At 45.5% G+C, this 25,618-nt stretch overlaps 1 protein-coding gene across 2 annotated transcripts in view; it reads left to right on the forward strand.

The window, feature by feature from the left end:
- Nucleotides 1–25,618, forward strand: part of TEPSIN (TEPSIN adaptor related protein complex 4 accessory protein) — a 389,886-nt gene that overhangs the window by 139,628 nt on the left and 224,640 nt on the right. Inside the window, exons 3-4 of one of the 2 annotated variants that reach the window (XM_069655160.1) lie at nucleotides 6,861–6,952; nucleotides 7,761–7,854. In XM_069655160.1, the coding sequence (XP_069511261.1) occupies nucleotides 6,861–6,952; nucleotides 7,761–7,854 (186 nt within the window). The remainder of the gene's footprint in view (nucleotides 1–6,860; nucleotides 6,953–7,760; nucleotides 7,855–25,618) is intronic. The other variant, XM_069655161.1, reaches the window with a different exon arrangement.

Raw genomic sequence — 25,618 nt, forward strand, 5'->3', positions numbered from 1 at the left:
GCAGTTCTCTATTCCGCAATTTGATTGGGCATGCTAAATTTGTATTCTAAATTCTTTCCCACCTCCTTGCTTGGTACTGCTTTGGGAGTCTGTCATAGATATGGAATACGTCGGAGGACCCAATCCCCTCGAAGAACAAGTTACTCTCTTACCTGGTAACGTTCTTTCGATGGGATGGTCCGACTTATTCCATATCGCTCCCTCCCTTCCCCGCTGCAGAATTTCTTTTGTGATTGCAGCTTGCGTTCCGCAAGGCCTTGTGTCTGACTGGCAGAAAACTGGTGGCACACGTTCTGGGAAAAAACTATAACTGAGGCTATGGGCGTTGTGCGTCCTACTTATCACATCGGGTGACGTCGGCCGTCGGAGGTGGTCCTCGGGGGCGGCGCATCAACGTCATCGACGCAGACGCCAAATATTTTCCAAAGCGGCACAACTGTGGACATTATCTGTCATAGATATGGAATACGTCGTCGGACCATCCCATCGAAAGAACGTTACCAGGTAAGAGAGTAACTTGTTCTTCTGGCAGGAAATGGAATTGCGCCTACGGAGGGGGGGCATAACTAGTTATAGATGGAGTCCTGATGCCTGCCTGTTAGGCATATTCACACGTCCGAAAACATCCAGACTGAAAAACCGGCTGTAAACCTTGCATGGGTGCTGGCAAAGAGGAGGTTTGCCATGGAATGGAAGACCCAGGAGGGCCCATGTAGAAGATTTGAGAAGGTGGTCCATGGCGGAAGTAGCAGTGTGGTGTAAAGCCGTCCAGCTGGGGAGGGGGGTGAAGCCTCAGAAGATATAGCAACCTGGAATCCCTTAGTGCACAACTTGTTGTACAGACACTGGAAGCCAAAAATAGGCAATTGTAGACCTTGTGGGGAAATGCCTGTGGTTCGTTACCAATAATATTCTCTGTGGTTGTGAACAGATTGCAAGCTGTGTATTTACGTTGTTGTTTGGTTGGGATTAGGGAGGTGGGTAGAGGGTGGGGATGGAGGGGAGATGGTTTCGGGCTAACTGATAAATCGAGTGTATAACGAAACTGTCTAATGATAAAATGTTGGATTAAAATGAATAAATTAAAAAGAAAATAATAATAAATCGCGCTGTTTGCCCGGCCTTAGTTCATTCCCAGCAGGGCTCCAAGACCATCCTGGAGCTCTGCACTGGGGAATGCAGGCCCTAGTTGTCAATGTCAACACAATTGAAAACTAGGCCAGGTAATCCCTGCATCGAGCAGAGCATCGATGCAGGGCCTTCCCGGCCGACTATATGATTTGCACTTTCAGAAGTTGGGTAAGGGTGGGCTGATAAGTCTTAAATGTTGTTAATTAGGAAGACTTGCTGTCCTACTTGTTAACTGCCCTACTTACAAAACCCTGTGACTTGAAGTTCGCTTATGCAGTCATGGGGAGCCATTGTAAGGAAGTGGGTTTATATGTTATAGGTTTTCTGAAAAGGGAGTAGTGCACATTCCTCTGTGTTCTACTACTTCACAGTGGCACAGCTTCACCTGAGGTCCGACTTCACACACAGTTTAAGGGGCTGCAGCCCTGAGAGCACACGGCCAGCAGGGCAGGAAAGACTGATTGATTAAGGACTGACATACTGGGATTTTGGGTGGCCAAAGAAATGAGACACTGTGGCCGTATAAAATGCCCATGGTGCTGGGCTTGGGCTAGTATTAACCTAATCTTTCAACTGTGTGTGCTGCAGGAATAAAAATTGTCTGTTTTATATGCCAGGAGGCAGGAGCTCTTGTGGGATTTGACGGTAACCACAGTTCAACAGTGAAAGTTAGTGCAGGAGATGCGAGTTCTTTTCTTATTTCACACTTCAAGCCACTGCTCAGTTATGAGTGGAAAGCACGGCAAATGGACTGTTTGTGCTGTGCATCTCATAAAGGCTTAGCATCTAAAAAGAGATTTTGCAGCTAACAGAAGAATGGAGTGTGATGTACACTCTCATTTGCTCTGCGCAGGGAATTCCTCTAAAAGAATAAAGGTAATGAATCCATCCAAAACTATTTACACCCTTATTCAAATGGATTGCGTCCTCTCACGTATTCCTCGTCTTATGATCTCTTCATGTCAAGCTTTAGCTGCTTTAGAAACATTTTCCAGCAGGAGGCGCTGCGCATCGATGCCTGTCGACTCGATGTCCCTCGAGGGCATCCGTCTCGGTGTCAACGTCATCGATGGTATATAGCGCCCGCAGCGAACTTTGGCTTCAGTACCGTTTTTCTGTGATAGCTAACACTTCGGATTATCGGTGCGCTTCGTTTCCTTGACTAAGAAACCTTTTCTTTAGCGAAAATGGCATTGTTGTTGGCATCATCAACACCGAGATCAGGGTTAAAAAACTGTCACAACTGCGGGTGTGAAAATGTCCCTTATGGACTGCCATCTGGTGTGTCTTTGGTGCCTAGGATCCTCTCATTTAACTTGGGAGTGTGGGTCCTGCCTATCAATGACAGCGAAAGCCCTGAAAGAGCATAGAGGGGAGCTAGCTGCTGGTATGTCCCATAAATCCCCTTTGACAACCCTGTCGAAAAGGCGATTCTCTGAGTCGAAGGATGACTCTCCTTGTCAGAAGAAAGCTAAAAGGTCCCGATCACGCAGTGGCTCACACCGCTCGTCATCTTCCTCGCGGCAGTCGAAGAAAAGGCATCACAGATCGCCATCTTCATCGTCGAGTTCCTCTCCGGGACGAGTATCGTGCCCGACCAAATCGGCCTCACCGGCCCAGTGAGAGAAGTTCAGACTAAAGATGCTCGAAGTATTCGAGAATGTGGCCTGGACCCCCTCGAAGAAAGATCTGAGCCATGCCAGTGTCGACAAACAAGACAAAAAGAAGGCAAAGGACAAAAACTGTGGACCCGGGTGTGAATGAAAAAACTACGCAAGCACCTTCGTAGTTTCTCTCGAGTAGAGAAAAAACTCCTTCGAAGACAAAATCATCGGCGCTGAAATACTCCACACCAATGTCTAAAAAGTCTTTGACGCCACAGCCTTCGACGGCGTCTAAGACTTCGACGCCATTGTCGAGGCAAACACAAAAATCCTCAAAGGATGTCGAGATAACTTTCACTCCTGCCTAGGAAGGATTTCATTAAGTCCCTTTCCTCAATTTATGAGGATGATGAGCCATCTTCAAATGAATCACGTTCATTGAGGTTTGCAGTATGGAACACAACATTTCAGAGGACTCGAGAATAAAAAACCTACATGAAACCCTGCAATCTGCAAGTGGGTTAGACACTTCCCTAGAAAGAGTTTGGCAGGGCAGACCTTTGGACCATGCCGATGGATCTTAGACAACTGATGTCTAGGGTTATAGAATATCTGGAATGGATTAGTCTTGCACCACCTTTTGAGCAGCATGCCCTGATTGATATTTTAGACAAGGGACCCCAAGAGGACCCTATACTGCCATTCCATGTAGCTCTTCAAAAAAGAGTTGATGCCAACTGGGAGACGCCAGAGTTAATTCCAGCAGTGAACAAAAACCTGACAAGCAAGTACTGTGCATCAAGTATTGACCTATACTATATAAAAAAGAATCCAACTCCCGAAAGCTTGCTAGTTCAGGCTGCCACTTCTACATCTAGACAACAGGCTTGACCAACTAACCACACCCCCAGCCCCCCGGACAGAGATGACATGCGTTACAACGCTTGGGCTAGAAACGTTTTCTCTGGGGGAAGTATGGCCCTAAAATCGGCAAATGCCACGTGTGCACTGGCCAAGTTCACTTTGACCTTATGGGATTCCATAGCGATGGCGGCTGAACTTATCCCCGAAGGGGAAGAACGAGACAGCTTTTTAAACATTTTGTCAAGGATGGGAAAGATGTGATGTGCAAATCCCTCCAGAATGGTCTCAACTCAGCATACAGTATCATCAGAGCAATGGCGGCTAGCACCGTAATGCGCAGATTTGCCTGGTTGAGAAGTCTGGTTTTGCTTCATATGTGCAATCTAAACCTCTTAACATGCCCTTTGACGGCACTCAATTATTTGGCAGCAAGGCTGACGAGAGCCTAGAGAAGCTGCAGACCTTGGTGCAGCCATCAGACAGCCACAAACTCGCCTCACTGGTACAGCTTGGAGGGGCAGGTCCTTTCGCTATCCCTCAGTTGGAAGAGGGACCAAAGCCCGGCTGAGGGGATCCAAGGGGTGCAGAGCAATCGCCCAACGTGAAGGATTGCCGAAGGAACTTTTGTTTGTGGTCCAGCAGGCCTTCTAAGGCAAGAAACTTTGCAGATTTGGCCCAGGAAGGTCCTGGCATCATCGAAAGGAACTGTAACCTTTAGCTGGTGAGGGCCAGGAGTGTGCTCTGCTCAAAGGTCCTGCCAAGTCTGTGCTAAACACCTGGGGAAGGGAGTCTCCATCCATACCATCCTGACTTGTCATTTGGTGAACACTTCTTTATTTCTTTTGAGAAAATTGTACCACACTATTTTGTAACTTAGTTGTAAGGATTGCCAATAGGTTTTTTAGTATAGGACCTATTTATTTAACAAGACGCCACTAGGACTGCCTTATTATTTGATGGTTGTAGCTTGCGCCCATCTTAGATTTAGGTTTAGATTCTGCGTTTTCTCATCCGACACCCTTGAACTGTGATCACTTGTGATAAGAAGGGTAGGGCTTCCCAATTCTGAATTGTCCTGAGGCACAGGTTTTTTCCCTCCCCTACGCTCCCTTCCCCTTCCCCTCGGTGGGAGATATTTACTCTGGGTATATTTTTGTAAACATTCAACCATGTTATATCCTTTAACAGTCACACGTTCATATGCACTCAACGAGGGGATGCGGGCAGGGCACAGAAGTAGCTTGGGGTGGCACATTGGAAACAAGCAGATGTGCTTTGGGGACAATCATAACCAGGGATTGCAAGGTAGCAAGACTGAACACTCCCTTCCAGGACGGTGGGAGCTGAAGATACGCCACAGTCCCACTGACCCCAAAAGTAACTGGAATAGCCGATGCCACACCGGCAAATTACGCAACACGCCAAGTCTTGGTATAATTTATGTTCACTCCAACTGGTATAGTGCCAATGCCCCTAAAAACAGAAGTAGAATTTTGATTGACTGGATCTTAATAGGTTTTTCTTGAGGCTTCAGCAATGTCCGTTTTCAAATAGACCTTCCAAATCTCCCAGCATTTCTCATTAGTTTGTGCTACTTCCTTTTCGGTGATCAGCGGGATGGCCCCCTCGGCTCCCTCCATGGGAAAGAATATTGATTTTCCCCAGTTAACCTTAAGCCCATTAAACCTTTCATATTCCATCAGTATTCGTGTGACAGTTTGACGGGAGCTTGAGGGCTTCTCATGTATATCAGGAGGTCGTCAGCATAGAGCGTGACCCGTTTCCACCCCCACGACCACACAAATCCTACCCACCCCGGGTCTGTTCTAAGGGTTCTGTTTCCTTTCTTGGATGGTCGTAATTTCGATGGGGTTTTTTATGAGCATTTTAGAAAGAAAAAAACTATTGAAATTATTTTTTTTATTTTTGGGGGGTTCCCTCCAAGGCCCCCATAACCTATTGTTTTTTATAACTATTCCCGAACCCTCCCAACCCCCTATATATTTTGATGAGTTTTTTTTCATTAAAAAACATCTAAATTACGCCAGTCGATGAAAGAAGGTTGTACCATCCTAAGCTTTATAGCAAGGGGTTCAATGATCAAAGTCAACAGCAAGGGACAAAGGAGACACCCCTGTTTTAGCCCCTGCCCTAAGGGGGAAGGCCCTGGAGTTCATCCAGTTGACCCTGACCGTTGCCTCGAGTGAGTTATAAAGTAGCCGAGCCCAGACCAGGACGTTTTCCCCATGCGTCCCATGATCTCCCACAGTAAATACTAGCTACAGAATCGGAAGCTTTCTCAATGTCCACTGCCAGGAGCGCAAGCGTATCTGATATCAGAGGAGCCTGGCTTATGGCGAACTCCACCCTGCAAAGGTTCATGCGTGTATATCTGGAGGGCATAAAACCGCAGGTGAATCAGTGAAAAAATCACTCCAAGAATACTGTTGGCCAGGATTTGAGCCAGGATCTTTGCCTCCCTGTTGATCAATGAGATTGGCCTTTACGAGTTGCATTGTTTAGGCGGTTTCCTGGGTTTAGGGAGGACCACTATACTGGCCCGCTGAAGGTTTGTGGGCGATATCCGTCCCGTCTACACTGTGTAAACGAGAGATGTAAAGGCCAGGGAAACTATTGGGCCCATCAGGTTATCTCACTCCGTGCTGGGAATATCGTCTAGACATCCGTCCTGGCTCAGGTATTAAATGCGGGCCCCTGCGCCCCTCTGTAGCCAGCAAGCCCTGGGCTGAAGGTATTGTTCTGGGCATCCCATGCCGTCATCAGTGCGAGTGCAGACCAGTTGCCGGCGGGCCAGACGCTCGGGGCCCCCTGCCGGTCCGTGTCATGTCGTGCTGGTGTGCCATCACCGGCCTCGTAAAACATGTGCTCCACGCTGGCTGTAGCGGCCTGACAACCACACTCTGCTCGATGCCAAAATGGTGCCCGTGCCCAGGCGCTTTCACAGCAATCGTTGTTTGCATAAGAATGAAAACTGTTGTTTTATGAAACACTGATAAATTGACTGTTACAGCCCTATTCTTTAGAAAGTATTAGTATTGTAAATGACAATTTTTAAGATGTGCAACAATGTGTGGGTAAATATTTCATATTGTGTATAAAAATGGTTTAATTGAAGGGTGTTTTTGTATATCAAATTATAAACGACTATCTGTATGTTTGGTCAATTGGCATTTATGGCCTACTGTCCAACCGGTAGAATGATGTAGACTCAAAGTTTATTTCCTAACAGTACATTTTCAGAAATTTCCCATGAGTCTGTGGGGGGACGTCAGTGCCTCCTGGAATATCTCATAAACCGGCTCCAGAGCCAGTCCTGTCATATCAAATTGAAGGTATGTCCAAGCATGTTCAAGGTGTATGTTTAATCTTTGTACAGAGGTGTGTGCGATCCTGACATCGGGGCATGCAACCTGCTTCTGCCATGCTGCAGATGGTTCTGTGAGCATCCATACAATACCCTAGAAGCGGTACTAGTTGTGAGCCGTCCTGGTTAATTCCTAAGCCGTGGAAGAGAGCAGGCCAGAACAGAATACACTGCAATATCTTCTGAAACAAGCCATTCCTATCTAGAAGCGGCTTGTTTTTTAAAGGAACAGAGCAGTCTGCTTGGGTGAAAATTGGTGTCAGGGATCACCCTGGTTTGGAATGAGACATCGGCCACCGCCTCAGAACCACCTGTGGTACAGCAGGCTGGCTTAGTATATTGGACAGTGCAGATGCCAGGGATTGTGTAAACCTCATGGTCATGGCAACATAGCTTGAAGGTGTGGGAAAGCAGTGCAGTCCACAGAATCAGGTTTGGGTGGTGATGCGCAGGAGCCTTTATGAGGTCCCCTCGACAAATACTAGTTGCATGGGGGATCAATTGCCAGTGCACACAAGTTTCATATAATGTGCTAGTTTCTTTTTGTACCATGCCACATGCTGAGGTAAGGTTGTTTCATTATAGTATCCCTGCCTTGTGCTGGAATGGGCCAAGAGTAGAGTAGGAGCCTAAGACTAGTCAATGAGCATCCAAAATAGCTTACACCATGGGCAACAATGGGATCTTGAGCTCAAATATGATAATTGTGGCAAGGAAACAATGTGGATGATTGCAGAAGGCCTACTGATCACTGTTCCTGCTTCCCTATGTTCTAGGTGCTGAAGATTCTCCTGTACCTTAGTGTCCATGGGTCTTCACACTTTGTGCAGGATCTGAGACGGAATGCCACCTTCGTCCAGGAAGCAACTGGTGAGTCTCAGTTTCTGCCTCCTTCTCCTCCAATTTTCAACAGGTATTTTCTTCTAGATGGAAAATGTGTCAATTGAAGAAAACTGTTAGGTCTTCTGAGTTTTCATTCCGTTTTAAAGTGGAAGGCTGCTACGCTTTGGTTAGTGAGAAGTCTGGTCTCTTGTTATTGGTTGGTGATATGAGTGACATGCCTTCTTTTCCAATTTCCTGGCACACCAATTGCTATGTTTAGGTATCCCCAGCAAACACACTACAGATGCTGTGTCTGACCTAAACAAATAATTAATCTCTAAACTGATGTCAACCTTCTGTTCAGTGGTGTGCTTTGGCCCTACTTCTGTGGGAAATTGCGACAGACAACTTAAATCTCTTGTTCGTGTCCCTGTATAGCCTGAAAGACGCTACCTGTGAGCATATCTTTCCTTGTCACTACATGTATGATAGTGAATATATATATACATCTCCAAACAAAGAAAAAATGAAAGCGAATTGCTGCTTTCTGGGCGGCACTCTCCTCAATAATAAAAATGAACCGGTTGCGAACAAAAGGATCTCCATCTCACGTCCTTTATTTTGGCAAACACAGTGGACAAGTAGCTCAGGATAAAACAAAACAACGCGTTTCACCCTTACGGGCTTCGTCAGATTGTATACATAAACAACAGGCTCCACTTTTTAAACACTTTGCTAATAGAAAAGTCCTTCTTTACTTTCCAATAAACAAAATCCTTGTTCACAATCCCTGTTTGTCTGAGTGCCATCTTGGAATTGTCAAATACATTGAAAAATGTTGGTAGTATCTGGGTGTCTGGTGCTTTGCATAAAGTGCATAGTGCTCATAATGCAGCAGCAACCCATCAACGATATTAATAGTTAATTTACATTCCCAGAATGCTGGTTATTTTTATAAAGTGCATAGTGCTTGCCATACATAAAAACATAACAATTGCACATCAGTGCTAATGTAATTTTCTAATTAGATTTCTGGGGAAATTTGACTTCTTTTTTATACACAAGTTATTACTCTTTACCATATGGAAATGCCCGACATAATCTATATTCAGTTATATCTGCGTCATGCATGTATTGCATTTTCCATCTTGCTAAGGTGTCTAGTGCTTTGAGTAAAGTGCATAGTGCAGTATAGCAGCATAGTGCATTATAGCAGCAATTATCCAACAGTAAGCTAAGCAACCATATCTCGTGCCACCAGTGAGCACTGCAAGGACTAACACCCATGTCATCACAAATCCCATTAATGACATCACATGTGCATTTAGTTTTAATGGGAAGCCTCCACAAGGGTGTGTTATTGTAATGGTGACAGAAAACTATCAAAGATTATTGGAAGAACTATCATGAGAGAAGTAGATCATGGAGGAAAGCATTGCTATACACACCATTGTATTACCCACTTCTTCACTGTACATGAAGGAACTCGTGTGCAAATGTAGCCATTGTCTGCACCATGCCTCATGGAAGTGTAACCTTAACAATCTTTCCATGGTACATAGTGAAATCATGAACGCATTTAGAGTCGGGTACTGAACATGTAAGAAGTAGCTACCATTGCCTTTATAACTACATAATTGCACTACTGCACAGAAACCATAAAGACACCACAATGCATACAAACATGACCATATGCAAGGGAAATAAACTAAGCTAAAAAGGAGCAGTATTACCAGAAACTGTTCATAACATAACTGTTTATCTTCATGCACAGAAACCAGTGCTATGTTTTACGCTTTCCTCTTCCCCTATATGTATATTTATCATATGATGTGAGTGAACCATAAGGAAAGTAGTGTAAGAACATATGAGAAGGGTGCCATACACAAATATATAACCTTTTATTTGTTCCTGACAGTTAGTGAAGAAACGCACCTGCCCTACTCATGGTAGTGAACAAACAAGAGGGAGCCACGCCACACACGTGATATCATCAGTGATGTCATGAATGAGATTTGTGATGCCATCTTTGATGTCATGGGTGTTAGTCCTTGCAGTGCACACTGGTGGCACGTGTTATGGTTGCTTAGCTTACCATAACTGTCGGATTTTTTTTCGGTTTTACCTGTAACCATAACGTCCCTGCAAAAAACGTTTTTCCATTGAATTTCATAGGTTTTTGCTAGTGCAACCATAAAGTCCCTTTTAACAATGTTTTTTTTAGTGAATTTCATAGGTTTTAAGTAGGGCGATGTAAGCAGAATGTTGCTTTAGCATAGCGTTTTCTGTAAAGAGGATAGGTATTTGGTACGGCAACATAGCCATAACGTCCCATGAACAACGGTTTGTTACTGATTCCTTGGCTGCCCTCATAATAAATGTGTGGAAAGGGCAAATTGTCGGTGTATGTATCTATTTGCGTACTCCTTACTTTTCCGAATAGTGTTGGTGTATTGTACCAATTACAGATGTATATAATAAATGTTGTTCAGTATGTCAGGAGGCTCTCTTTTTGTGTTAACAGTACATGATATATCTGTGCCGCTCACTACTTGCCGAAATGACTACAGATGAGCAATATGGACGTTTCCTGGGGACACTGCACCTGGTTGGCGTACGTGCAATCATAGTACAACTATCCGTAGGACTCCATTAGTGGCCGCATGTCAGTATCTTCGAATGCACTTTTAAGTAGTTTCGCACGGAAGCGCACGTGTTTCCGTTCCACAACTAGACCCATGCATAGGTCATCCACTGTATGATGGTACCACTGCCCCTGTTGCCAGCCCTACGGATTCATGCAGTAGGCTACCGCATTTAAAGTACTGCTGCCGACTTCGTGGGTGGCTCTGCAAACCTACCAATGTGTGGCTAAAGTACTCCTAACTGTACAGCGGCCATTGGTAAACAAGGAACAGCCACCTTAGTGTCACATGGGCATGTTGAATGTTGCATTACTTTGATTTATCCGCTGCTTGCCTTTCCATGACCGTAAAACAGATACATTGTATCTGCACTCAGCAGTGTGATGGAAAGTATCAAGAGGTCGCCTGCCGTCGTACAGTTGAAGAAAACATGTAACTGCAGGTGGAACAGTTTGTACTAAGTCTGCAAAATGGCAAAGCTGATGCACCTTCCTCACACACATACTAGTGCATGTAAAGGCAAGTAAGGAAACAGCTGAATATGCAGAGCGCAAACAACCTTTGGTGCTTTGAAAAGCCCTGTAGCAACATGGGTCGCACAGAATAAATGGCTTCCTGCTGCACGTAATGAAGCTATCTTTCGCGGCGTTGTAAACATTTTTGTATTCCAATGTATGTATATTCGTGAATGCTATCCCTAATGGCATAGCATGAAGTGTTTGTACAGCATGTGACGACAACTGAAATGAAAGGACAAGGGACCAGTGGGCAGGCTACCAGCCTTCCAGCAATTACGTAGGGTACTTTCATGTACAGCATTTCCCACATCTGCTGTAGGGCAGCAGAGCTGTTAAACAACCTTTGCAAGCCATATGCCGCACTACAGACCCTTACCCGGCAAAGGGCGTTATATTGTGCATGTGCTGCAATGCGCTACTGTACAGTGGGAAGGTACTTGGAAGTCCGTGGGAATGGTCCTTACAGGAGCATTACAATGACTGGCGCCTATGTAGGTGAGGGCCACCCAATAATTCCGTGTCCCGGCACGTCCCCTATAGTATCCAGGCAGGTGCTGCCCCTTTTGTACCAGACCTTTCCTGCTGTTCCTTCTGTGGCATGTGTGAGACACCATAATAAATGAAAATGAACTGGGAAAGGAAAAAAGGTCAATAAAGAAAGCACCTTTCACACATCAACAACGGAATTTCCAATGAATGCATGCATGCAGGGCGGGAGGCGTGGCAGTTTGGTAAACACTGTAGTTCAATCGCTTAGAACGGGGGTCGCTGTACAAAGGTTTTTTTTTATGTGTTGCAGAGCATTTTCAAGAGAGTCGCAGCGCAACACTAACTACAAAAAAATATCATTACTTTCAAGAAGGGCACCAAGCCAATTTAGGTGAGGTGTACAAAAATCGGGATGGCTGGTATAGTAAGATGAATGGCATAGCTGGGGAAAAGTATTTGTGCTTTGAAATGTCATTTTCCCATGGGCGAAGTATGCCATTAGCAAATGTCGAACAAAGACGCAAATTCACTTCTTTGCAATGTACCGCGCTGTCTGCATTCACGGACCAAATAGAAAGATATCGCAAGATATCAGAAACAAAAGCATGAACTGTGCAAGTGCCTCTTTCATCGCAAACGGCACTTAAACTCGTGTAACATGCTGTGCAATTTTCCCTGCACAATGAGCAACAATATGCTTGTCACCAAAGTGTCACAAAGAGAAACCAAAATCAGGCACTTCAGTGTAGCTACTCCATAGCACTACACATGCTAGATTGAAAATGAGTAGCCACTGCATAGTGTTTTCCATTCACTTTTAATCAATGTATGTCGGAATCCCCTAAAACTCGCACGCGATGCCTCGTAAAACACACAGCCATAACCGCACCTGCTGCATTTCTGTCAACAAATACACTGTGTAGCACATTCTCTCTGTATGCACCACACCCACAAACTTTATTGCCCAATCCTGTGGCCTATGCAGGCCCATTTCTATGGGCGTCATCTGCAAAAGGGGCGTATGTAACACATGCCACCCTGCAACTACTGCGATATTCGCTGACTTTTCATGCTGGGCGCGCGCGGGAGTGGGGGAATAACTTTCATCCAGGGGAGCGGATGTCCTTAGTTGTGGTGGCTCTTAGAAGAACCTTTTTTGTTTTTTAATTTTTTCAATTTTGTTAAATGTGCTTCCCTAGAAACACTTTTTTTGCGGTTTTCATATGTTGTGTGCTTTCAACATCAGCTCACATTCTTACAATAGGGTCTTCAGTGCAGTCTGTAGATTGTAAAACAACATTTCATTGTCACTGTGCAACACAGATATGCCATTTGTCTTGAAAAGGTGTATGTATCATGAACCAATGTTCTCATTCTCACAGAACATCCCAGCAGCAATCAAGAAGTCACACATGCTTCTGTTGATGAGACCCCTTTCCGACCTCTGGCTGGCGACAGGAATCATTGGCATACTTCCACAATATTCTCAGGGGTATACATGAGAAAAGCACCTTGGTAGTAGGGAAAATGCGCTGCACTGCTTTCATCATAATCTTCAGTTGACAAAATACACGGGAACAAGGCATGTAACCCATAAAGAAGGCTCCAAGTGCACTATCGCAACATGTACAGTTGCCGAAGAGGCCACGCGTCAACATTCTACGAGCAGTCCGCCGAAAAGCACGCTTCGACACTACACCATAAAGCGTCCACTCCCTGCAAACCGAAATTGCCAGACAAGTCTTCTTGGAGGGCATACACGCACAGATCTTCCACAAAGCCATCACCCACGACGAAAACTGTGCGTCTTGCCATGTTTGCCAGATGCAGTACACAAAGTAATGGAAAAAGTGAATGCTGCCCTTTCCTGTGACGCACAACCAGAGCACCTGATTGGCCAAAGGCCATACCCCCATTCCCATTGGCCACCATGGTGAGAAGCTTTTTTTTTTGTTTAGATGCTTCTACAGAAACACCTTTTTTCAGTTTTTATTAGCTTTTGTGTTTGCTTGTGCTCACATTAGTAGGTGACAACAAAAAGCCATTTTCTTGGAAAAACTCTGCATTTCCACAACTAATGAGATCATTGTTGCAGAAGAACATTCGACGAGCAGACAAAGTATAAATGCTTCTGTTGATGAGACACCTTCCTGCGCCTGGCTCGGAACAACATCCATGAGCACTGGGCCATACTCTTCGTGGTATTATGGATGAGAAAAGCACGTTGGTGGTGGGAAAAAGCATCCTCACGACATTCAGCAATCTCCTCAGTCTACCGAACAAATCAAAGCAATGCAGGTAACCCGTATGCATGGCGCCGTAATGGATGACGATAACCTCTACTACTGGAAAAGTGGCGAGGTCTTTGCAAAGTGCATGCATATCGGCAAAATTGCACTCCTACATGGCGTTCCACAATGCGTCCATTCCTTCCAAACCAAAATTGCTGTCAGTGTCTTTGCAGGGCATAGTTAGTTATGCAGATCTATGACAAAGGGATCACCTACAGTCAACACAATGCGTTTCGCCATGACAGCCACCCTCAGTATGCAGAGTATAATGTACAACAGTTTCATCTCCCCTTTCTGTTACCCACACTACCTGATTGGCTAATCCCCACAATGCCATGGCAATTAGGCAAGGTGGTGTAAAGGTCAGATTTTAGCATGTGCGCCTCCCAAAGTAGCACGAGGGCTGCAGCCCTGTAAAGATGGAGCAGTCATTCTTCCCTTTGCACCATCTTCTTTGCACCTTTACTTCATTGGGTTACGTGTAAATAGGCACAAACACATCCACCTATTGCATTGAAGCCGCCATCATCCAACACTTTCACTCCTGTACAATACTTGAAATGTACGTTACACATTTACAGTACAAATGTCGTGCCATTCCAAAGCAGGTCCACTACAAAGTTCAATGAATGTATGCACGATTTCTCCATCCGCATACATCCACATAGCCACCCAGGATGTGGCACGTGTATCCTGAAAGTACTGCGTAATCCACTACCTTTTCGTGATAGTGGGGTTGGGGGGGGTAAACATTATCAAACTGGATAGGGGATTCAGTCTTCCAGCTTTGCTCTATAAAGGTTTCTTTTTTTTATTTTTTTGACGTGCGTGCATCTTTTTTTGTATTTTATCTTTATATGCCTTTGTTTGCCTCTCTTGCACAGTGTAAAATAAAACGGCATTGCCAATGGTCCTCAAATGACTTTTCTACGGAACCACTGCATATTTTGCGACCTCATGATCTCATAGTGGGTGGAGAACATGCCAGCAGTCTGCATAAACTTGCGCATAATTCTGTTTGTAGCACACCTTCCGACCTCTGGCTGGGGACAAATTAGACCGTCATGGACCCACACTACTCTTGGTGTTATGCTTGACAAAACGACCATGGCAGTAGGAAAAATATGCATCACTGCGGTCAGCAAACCTCTTCAGGTGATGGATTAATCGTCCACACGACATGTAACCCAAATTTAGACTTCCATAGTGCACCACGACAAAGTCCACGTTCGTGACGGACGCCACACATCTGCAAAGGCGAATTATCCCACCGAAACTGCAGTCACCCTGACAGGCCCAGAAATCGTCCCCTCCTTCCAAGCCGAAATTACCAGCAACGCCTCTTTGCACACAATACCTGTGCAGATGGCACAGAAAGGCATCACGGACGATGAGCACTGTGCGTCTCTCCATCTCGACCACCCTCATGCCACAGTATTGGGACAAAATGGTACCACCCCTTCCTGTGAACCACGTCCTAAATGCCTATTTCCCACAATTCAATTTCCCTTTCCACACTGCTCATAATGACACGATGTGCACGTGCGCTTTCCCATCTACAGTGTAGGCCACAGCCCAATAAAGCTTAGACAATACTTCTTCCCTTTGCACTGTCACTTTTTGCAGCACTCCCCCATTGGGTGCTATCAAATTTTCAAACACACAAGCACCAATCGCATACAAAACCTCTGCATTGCACACTGTCATTTCTATACACCACTCCATATTTACCGTTAAACACTCTCCGTACACGTTCTGTGTATTGCAAAGCCCCTCCACCAGAAACTTCTGCTAAAGAATGCACGATTGCAGCATCCACAAACATCCTAAGACGCACCCAGCACACCTTTTGCCATGCACACAACATTGCAGCCCTTTCCACACCCACACCCACCACAACACTATACATCCAAGCAAGCGACCATGTGGGCACCTAACATTATGCACAAACGTAACATACGTAGCAGCACTTCTACCCAATTCCCCCACACCATAAAACACCCATTCACAAAAATGTGTCACACTTGGCAGTATCCACAAACATACCACAGCCTGCACCACCCCTTCTCTTTTTGCCTTCTACAGGCTTCCATGGAAAGCGAAGAGGAACCCTGCCTTCCCTTTTCATGGTGGCCATCTTGGAAAAGGATTTTCATTTCTACGGTGTCCTGGTGTAGGAAGAAAAATCCTTTTTTTAAAATTTATTTTTTTATTTTTTTTAAGCACCCCGGGTTCCTGCTTTGGGAACCTAGGGTGCTAATGACCTTCATCCCCAGGGGCTGGAATGGGGCAGGATAATGGTCCAAAAACCTTGTTATCCACCCTTGCTTCGCTTGGGCTGATAACTTGGGCTGCCGGGCCGGTATACACCGTTCCAGTCCCTGCAACGGAGGATGAACGCCACAATATTCCCATTAGCATAACACAAAATGCAAATGGGAATGTTGTAAAATCTTATTGAGTCTATGTGCTTTACTGAGAAATATAAAGTAGATGGTCTATATGTTTATTTTTTTTTAGTTCTATTTTTTAACTGTGAAAGGTGGTTCTTAAAGGAACATTTCTTTTGTTGTTTTTGGATGTATTTTTTTTTGGCAGGAGAGCTAAGAACGAAAGGTGGGGAGGAAATGAGGGAAGAGGCACCAAACACTAATATGGAGGGGTAGGTGGACAGGGGGAAATGTTGCGCATGTTTTATTTCTACGGTAGGGGGCAGTGTTTCTCATGCTCCTTGATTACAGCTGTGGTGGTGGCTGATGCCATTTTAAGATAAATTAGCAGTTTTGCTGAAAGTATGTACTGTGTACTAGATTGTTAATGAATAATGAGTAGGAATAGGTGTTGGAGCTGTGCAAGGGAAATTTTGTAGTTAAAAGTTCCTAGAACAGAAGAAAATGCAATTCCAAGCTGTCCGTGAAGCACAAAGTCTCTGAAAAAGCTTTGTTAAAGGGACATTATGGTAAAGTTGCACTAATAAAAACCTATGAAATTCAATGAAAAAACTTTGTTAAAGAGACGTTATGGTTACAAGTAAAACAGAAAAACCCCTGAAATTCGCCAGTTATGGTAAGGTAAGCAACCATAACTCGCGCCACCACCGTGCACTGCTAAGACTAACACCCAGGACATCAAAGATGACATCACAAATGTCATTGAGGACATCACCGAGGACACCACATGTGAAATACATTTTGATGAAAAGTCCCTACAAGGAGTTGTGTTTGTATTGTTGGTAACAAGATGTCGGGGGTGATCGGGAGACCTATCGTGAACTACATAATCTATTAAAGAATGTACTCATCTAAAATCATTGTATTGGAGTGTTGTTAATACAGAAACCTAATCATATATAAACATAGGCAAAGACTGCAGCATGCACCATAGAAGTACACTATTTATAATCTTGTAATTTTGGAACGTACAATAATGAATGCTACCTTATCAGACTTTTGAGTAATGTTAAACATGTAATAACTAGCTAACAATTCAAGACTTACAACACTTGTGCTTGTACAAACAATGCATATGAATAACCACAATGCATACAAATCAGAGGCACATACAGTGAAAACTAAAGCAAGGAAGAAAGAAACAGCATCATCAGAAAATGTTATTGACATTAAAGTTTATCTTCATGTATACAAATGAATTGTGTGTTTGAGGCCTGCTCATTTCCCCATGTATGTGCACCATGAGCTGAAACCAAACCCTAAGGAAAGTACTTGAAGAACATATGACAAGGTTAACCTTTAGATATATAGCACCATTTTCAGTTTTAATATTCTGACTGTCAATGAACAAAACCACCTGGCCTATATATGTCGGTGAACAAAAACAAGTGGGCCAGATATGTGATGTCATCAATGACATTTGTGATGTCATCTTTGATGTCCTGGGTGTTAGTCTTAGCAGTGCACAGTGGTGGCGCGAGTTATGGTTGCTTAGCTTACCATAACTGGCGAATTTCAGGGGTTTTTCTGTTTTACTGGTAACCATAACATCTGTTTAACGTTTTTTCATTGAATATACACTTCAAAGAACTGATTGCATGCTGCACTTTTTTCTGTTTTCTATGTTTTTATGCTGACTGATTTTAAATGGCAAGAATATTATTAACTAATTGTTTTAAATGTAAAGTGGGCTTCTAAATGAAAATGTAACATGTACAAATACGGAATTGTTGAACCCATTCTAAGATGGCCGATCTGAAAGTTCTGGGCCACTCAGTCTTCTTTCTATGGCAAACTTCCTGTCACATGGGGTGTTTTTAAACCGTGTTGATTGTGTGGATCACTTGTTGTGAACAAGTGGTGAGGTAACCGCGAAACGCGTCGATTGGAGCCATACATTATGGAGCACCACATTTGAGGTGGTTTTTATTGACAGTCATGTGCTGTGCATGGTCTGCATAATAAAGAGGACATTTTTTCCAAAAAAGAAAACTGATTTCCTGGTGATTTTCAAATGGGGGAGTGCCTTTCACACGGACTGTTAAGAAAAAACAGTTTAAGATACATATAGATACTATTTCTTTTTCCATTTTTATAGCGCACACAAGCCCTGAGGCATCTGGGAACTAGAGAACCAGTTATATGAAGCCTGGGGGCCAATGGAACAAAGTCAACATACATAGTAGTTACATCAGAGTACAAAGGTGGTTACTTCAGGGTACAAGGGTACAATCCATTACAGCAGGCGATGGAGTCAGCCGGTTGGACAAACAGCCAGGTCTTTAGTGATTTGCGGAGGTCCAGTAGGATTCTTCCGCTCTTAGTACTGGGGAGGGGGGGGGGGTTTCCAATGACTGGGAAGCTGGCGCCACAGGCTTTGGTACGTTTGAACTAAGGCTGCACCAATCTGTGAGTGTATGAGGTTCTGGTGGGCCTAGCCGAGACAGATTTGTTAATTTTTTGCACCAGGCATGGGGTGGCAGATTTGGGGATGCAGAGCGTCTTGAACACTATTCTCTTTTGAACCAGTAGCTAGTGAGCTGCTCTGCGGTCAGAAGGGATGTGTTCCGATCTGGGGATGTTCAAGGTGGCGTGTAAGGGATTATTTTGAATGATCTGGAGTTTCTTAATATTTTGGGTCGATGTCCCAGCAAAGAGGACATTGTAATAGTCAAGCCTGGTGCCCACTACCGCCCAGGCAATCGTCAGGCAACCGTCACTTTAGAGGAATGGTCTGGCGGCATTTAGTAGTTTAGTTGAGTAGGCAACTGAAGAGGCTATGGTGTTGACCTGACTGGTGAGGGATAGCGTGGCTTCGAGGTATACCCCGAGAGTTTAGATGAAGGGAGAGACTGGGATGGGAGAGCCATCGATAAAAAAGGCAGAGTAAAGGGGGTCCATTTTTTAGTAGCGCTTTCAAGCACTTCACTTGTGTATACGCACTTACAATTACAAGCACCGCAGCAGGTCCAGTAATGAGAAATTCAGGTTTTCCGTCATTGAGACAGAGGCGAAAGCTCGCCATCCGTTCTTGGATGGTGGCGTAGATGGTGTTTAGCCTTGTAGCGTCATCAGCGTACGAACCAGACCGTGGGAGGAGAATTTGCATGTCATCCGCGTAATTTGTGTAGGCTACACCTATGGGGTCAAGGAGGTTGAAGAGGTTTCATGAATATATTGTGGAGTATAGGCAAGACGCAAGAGCCTTGGGGTACACCACAATTGATAGCAGTGGGGGTTGCACAAGTGTTCTCAGCAAAAACATTAATTATTCTACCTTCAATGAACGAGGCGATCCAGGATGCAGCTAACTGTAAAAAGTAGGCTGAGGATATGAGGCAGTAGCATAAGATGCTGTGATCAACTAAGTCAAATGCTGCCGACAAGTGTAAGAGGAGCAGCAGGGCAAGTTTCCCTTCATCCCTGAGATCATCCATCTGGTTTTTCAAGTCTAAGAGTGCAGACTCCGTCCCATGCCCTGGGTGGAAGCCTGATTGGCGTGCTCCTAGAATGTGGTTCTTCTCTAAGTGAAGTTGTATTTGGATGTAGGCAGCTCTGCCAAGTATTTTTAGGAGGAAGGGGACAGTGGTAATGGGTCGGTAGTTATTGGGCGAGGCCGGGTTGAGTGGTGGTTTCTTTAGAAGGGGGAGTACCCAGGCTTCCTTAAGGCTGGGGGGTACCTCACCAGTAGTAAAGGAGGAATTGATGATGGTTGTGATGGGTGGGGCTAGAACTTCAGCACACTCTTTGATCAGGGGACGGGCAGATGTCCCCTTTGCATTTAGATGGATTGAGGCTTCTTAGGATGCGTATTGTTTCTTGGGTGGAGATATTGTGGAAGCTGAGCAGTGTGATATCTGGGGCGAGAGTATTAGGCGTGGGGGTGGATTGGCAGGGGTGAGGGAGGCTGGGTTGTTTTGTGAGTATTTTCTTTTTTAACAAGTCAATTTTTAAGATCATGGCATTCTGGATTCCCTTGCACCATGCAGTATCTTTGGTAAGGAAGAGTGCCTCTGGTATCGGGGTTTCCAGTTCTCTGAGGATAGTGAATAATTCCTTAGTGTCTGATTTGGCATTGGCTATTTTGGTGTTCAAGGTAGAGGCTTTGGCTTGAATGATAGCATTTTGATATTATTTTGAAAGATTCAGGAACTGCAATTTGGAGGCTTCTGTGGGATTACTTTTCCAGTGGGTTTCGGCCAGTCTTTTATCGGCTCTGAGAAGTCATGAGCTCTTTGGTGTGCCAGAAATTAGTATGGGCTACTACTTTCGCTTTTTTGGATGCTAATGGGGCGATGGCGTTGACAATGGTCAGTGTTTGGGTATAAAGGTCCACTAGTAGCTTGGGGTCAGGGCTGTCAAAGGTCTCTAGATTGAGGGTGTCGAGGAAAGGAAGGAGGTTCTCTTTGTGGGAGCCACGGGCTAGCGCAGGGGGTAGGTTTGAGATTGGCAGTTTAGGTGGCAAGCCGATGGGGAGTGCGAATGTGATGACGTGGTGGTCCGACCAAGGGCAGGGAGAATTTGCTTTGGCAGATATGTGACAGTTAAGGTCAGCTAACCAATGTAGGGAGTGCCCTTTGTTGTGCGTCGAGTTGTGAATGCATTGGTTGAAGCCAAAGGTGGTTGAGGTCACCTAGGAGATGTATTTATGAGGAGGGTTTAATGTTGTCACCTAAGATGCAGAGGAGGTCTTCAGCAAATGTGAGCGTGGGTCCTGGCGGACGGTATACGAGATGTACCGAGATGGTGTTCGAGGGGGAGGTGGTCAGTTTAAGTGAGAGTATGTCACAGTTGTTGTTAAGAGAGGCGATTACTGGTCTAATTATATATATTTCACAAGCAAAAACATAAAGGGATGTTATGGTTAAGTTACACTAGTACAAACCTATGCAATTCAATGGACAAACATTGTTTATGGGATGTTATGGTTACAGGTAAAACCGGAAAACCCCAGAAATTCACCAGTTATGGTAAGCTAAGCAACCATAACTCGCACTACCACTGTGCACTGCAAGGACTAACACCCATGACATGAAAGTTGACATCACAAATGTCAATGCTCTAAGCCACACACCAGAACAGCCTATATGGGACTACCTGCTGTGAAGAATAATGAGACCCCTGTATATTTGGCTGAAGGTAATGCTGAAACGAACTCATTTGGAAAAGGTTATGTCTCTTTAAGGAGAAATGTTCATTTAACTGAGACGAGCGGAGTGATGAGGGTTAGAGAGTGTCGTATGCATAGGAAGCCCCCTGACGTGATCACGCCTGGGAGAGGCGGAGCAGAGACTGTCGCTCTGGATTTCTGAAGGCAGCTTTACAGGACTACAGCATTTGGCATTTTCTCTCTGATGCTCTTTCTCAACCCTCATTGCAGCATCACATTCTCCTCTTCGCAATGTGCTCAACTCCTCCGTGCTGGCAATGGTGTGTTGCTTTAGACATCCGCTCGTCTGCTCCTTGGTGCCAGCATAGTTAGTTTTTTTGACTCCTTACTTTCACCAGTCTGCTGGTCAGTATTCTGAGGGACCACTCCACTCTTTTGTCTCCTCATTGCCTCGCTCCTACCTCCTCCTTTTTATTGTATCCTATCTTGGCATCTCCTCTTAATCATATGGTATCAAAGCATCGACGGGTTAGCCTTTTTATTGCTGCGAGTGAAGGCTGCAGAGTGAAGGCAGTCTGTGGCGGTCTATCTACAGTGCTATTGCTTTTGGAAGGTGTGTCTACAAAACACACAGCAAGCCGCAGAGTGAAGGCTGCAGAGTGAAGGCTGCAGAGTGAAGGCTGCAGAGTGAAGGCTGCAGAGTGAAGGCTGCAGAGTGAAGGCTGCAGAGTGAAGGCTGCAGAGTGAAGGCAGTCTGTGGCAGTCCGCGGCGGACCACCTGGACCGGCCTGACGGCGCCATGAATCGTGCTGCACTAGAAGACGACGGTCACTGGCTGAGGAGCCAGAGAACACGCAGCGAGGACAGCGGGCTGGAGCACCACATTCCACATAAAATGCACCCAAGAGTCAAGAAACCACAGCTAACAAAGACTTTCACGGCCATCAAACAGAACTCCAAGTACTCGCATACACGGGACTTGTCAATCGATTTCCCCCTCCGCGAACTCCTCCACCTCCTCCTCCGGTGCGGGACTCGCTGTGTCTGGGGGCCCTGGGGTGAACACTAAGTCCAGGAAGAGAGCATGGTCGCCGCCTCCCCTGGCTCCGAGCCCTCACTGTCTGGGAGCGTCGGCTCTACTGCCTGGGGGCACGGAGTCCAAGGGCGACTAAGACTCGGCTCCCGCCCCGAAGGCGCGCGGTCTGTGCCACAGCGGGACTGAGGTCTCAAGCTGCCCTCCACCTACCGCCAGGTCTGGGAGCTTCGGCTTGACCATCTCCAAAGGTGGAGGGTGGGGAAACGGCGGCCTCATCTACCTCGAGGCTGCCTGTGACAAGGGAAACGGGACCGGTGCGGAGACTGCACAGGAGGGCCGACTGCCTCCCCTCCGCCCTCTCGGTCTGGGAGCGTCGGCATGATCACGAGAGGGCAGGGCCTCAGCAGAGCCATCCTGCTCGGCCCTGGACAGGGAAGAGAAAGTCGACCCAGGGCTTGGAGTAGGAGAGCCCACGGCCCCCAACGACCCTGCTCAGTCGATAAGTATCTGCAACTGGAACTCGATGGGCCTCCCATTACACTGCATTGAACTGGATCAAGACATAATGGACACTACAAACAAGGATTCAAACCATGCCGTTAAAAAGTGCGCTAATGCTACACTGGCTCTTAACAAGGCGAACACTTTAAGAATCGCCATCGAGATCCACCCCGTGGTTGCTAGGGAAGACTTAGCCAGCCCTCCTTCCACTGTTGACAACCTCAAACTAGAATGGTCAGGAGACCGTTCGTACTCAACAATTGAGGACTCGGAGTCTGATAGCTCTGTGAACTACGAACAAACATCAACAGCAAGCAAACTAAACACAGGGCCCCCTCATGCAATAGATACAGATCTTTATCCGGACAATAAAAGACTGAAAACTAATTACACACTTACAAGGAAGACTAAAGGAATGACTACGAAGAAAGAACACATCAACTAATAGACAGACCGCGTCCAAGTCATCGTCAAATCACGCGTTTACCACTTCGTTAAACAGGCACATTGTTGCTCAAAAAACATTCTCTTCAAACAAGGAAAAAGGTCTGTCAACGGGAAATGTGAGATCTCTGACGCAGACCTGCTTGAAGGAACCCTTGAAGAAGAGGAACACATCCATTCCCCCGCCATTCCGACGCGTTTAAGCTTCAATACAAACTCTATAAACCCAATTCCTGGCAGCCCAAACTTTTTCTACTAATAAAAGATGGCACTTTGGGAAACCACCTCCAATAAGTGGCAACGCACCAAATATAACAGAAAGTACCCCACAACCTGCAGGGTTTACTCTACGCCCAAGCAAACCACACACACGCTCAACGAAAACCTACCCCATGAAGTAGTGAGAGAATTGGTTGATAGACCTACCCACCACCCACAGTCAAACCATTTGTGCACACCAACCAAACAACCAGAACCACACAACTTAATATCCAATAGAACACCAGAACAGCACCTGCCAACCAAATCCACACTGGTACCGACATCTCAGTCGTCTTGCACAACCCCTAAAGTGACGATGAGAAAAACATCTCAAGAATCGCAAACCTCGAAGTCTTCTACCCTCAGCACACCACCAAAGAATAGAAGACATAGTGAGATCATGGGGGACTGTGGCAAAGAAACGCCAAACAAAAAACTGGACCTATTCTCAATTATGTCCTCACTCTCCATAGCCTTAGCTACATTCACCAAACTGTATGAAGCTCTCAATGACACCCTAAAGGACCAACTAACGCTGGCTGCTTACACACAGACCAAACTAACCTTCCTAGAAGGATACATCACTTCACAAACACAAAATAGGCAGCCCAACAAAGAAATCGGTACACAAGCTAAGGACCAAGATGAACCTGGGAAAAAATCAGTTCAATCTCAAACTTACCCACGTTCAACCAAAATATTTCACTTCAAAGCGACAGCTGGCAACGAAAAGGGACCTCCTCTACTAGCTGCACCAACAAACAGACCCCCAACTAGCCAGGCCTCAGACAAACACAATCTGAGTCACTCAGCCACAAGCAACACATCTTATCCAATAACTAAAACCTGTGACGCCTCAACTCACAGGAACCAAACTACACTGAACTTCTCACTGCTTCCAACAGACCAGTCCAAGTTAACCAATGGCTGCGTAACTAACTGCAAAAACCAGGAGCTAACTTCCATCGTCGATGGCCCCACCGCTGCAGCAGTGGCAGGCTCCAAGCAAAACATCAGAAACCCTGCATAAACCGGCCAGCGAACACACCTTGGCGAAGGTTGTCAGAGAAAAGAAAATTCATCAAAGCCTCAACCAAACTATCTACATCAAACGACAACTCAAAAAGTCACACACGATCCATCAGTAATGAAACTACTTCTCCAACAGAAAGTGACCTGATGGACAACGCCCTCAAACTTTCCATACAATGGTCGGCCCAAGACACAAAACTCAACAAGCCACCACAAACCCAAAGGAAAGCTGTCTCCTTTAAGCTGAATCCTGACCAAGCAACCCCTCCCAGAAAGGTTAGAATACTGGACCCGAGAACTCCACCCTTTCTCACTCTTGAAGACAAGAAACGAAAGACCCTAGCCTCGCAAGTTCCCGAACCCATCCACACACCACAAGGTCGGGCCGACCTGCCAACTACAAAAATACTGCTCAAAGTCCTGGAAATCAAGGGTCCACAAACAACAGGAAACTGACCAATGGCAGCATAAGCAGGAAAGAGAAGTTAGCTGCTCAAACCTGAAACACATTGACAGAAAAACAAAGCACACTCGTTTATCGAGAGAGAACAGAACAACTGAAACTCGCTCATTTTCTCTGCAACCCTGTCACAAAGCAAGGAACAACTCAATTCTAAACAGAACTGCAATACTGAATCTACTAAACCAAGTTCCCTCTCTGTGATCATTAGCCACAGATGATGTTGACGTTGTGGAGTTCACAGGACCAAGCCAACAGTCAGATGAATGCTTAAAGAGGAGACTAGAACCTTAAGAGCTCTAGGTTATGACCTTAAAGAAGTGGCAGGCAAGAGACTGACTCTCGGCGAGCCCCCCCCCCCCGGTCGCACACATCAAGCGGATGGAAAACCAAGAGGGGAACCTGCTTACAGCGACAATCCACAGAGCCCACCCCGTCATCAAGCATCACATCGTGTACCCTACAAGACGACATCAAAATATGGGGTGCAAGATATTGACGAAAGGTTGTGCTCTGGGTACTTGCATCACAAGGAACTCAATACAGGAGCTAGCAGAGACTTTTACTGTGAGGAC

The sequence above is a fragment of the Ambystoma mexicanum genome, chromosome 3q (assembly GCF_040938575.1).
Source record: "Ambystoma mexicanum isolate Mex_15411 chromosome 3q, UKY_AmexF1_1, whole genome shotgun sequence".
NCBI lineage: Eukaryota > Metazoa > Chordata > Amphibia > Caudata > Ambystomatidae > Ambystoma > Ambystoma mexicanum.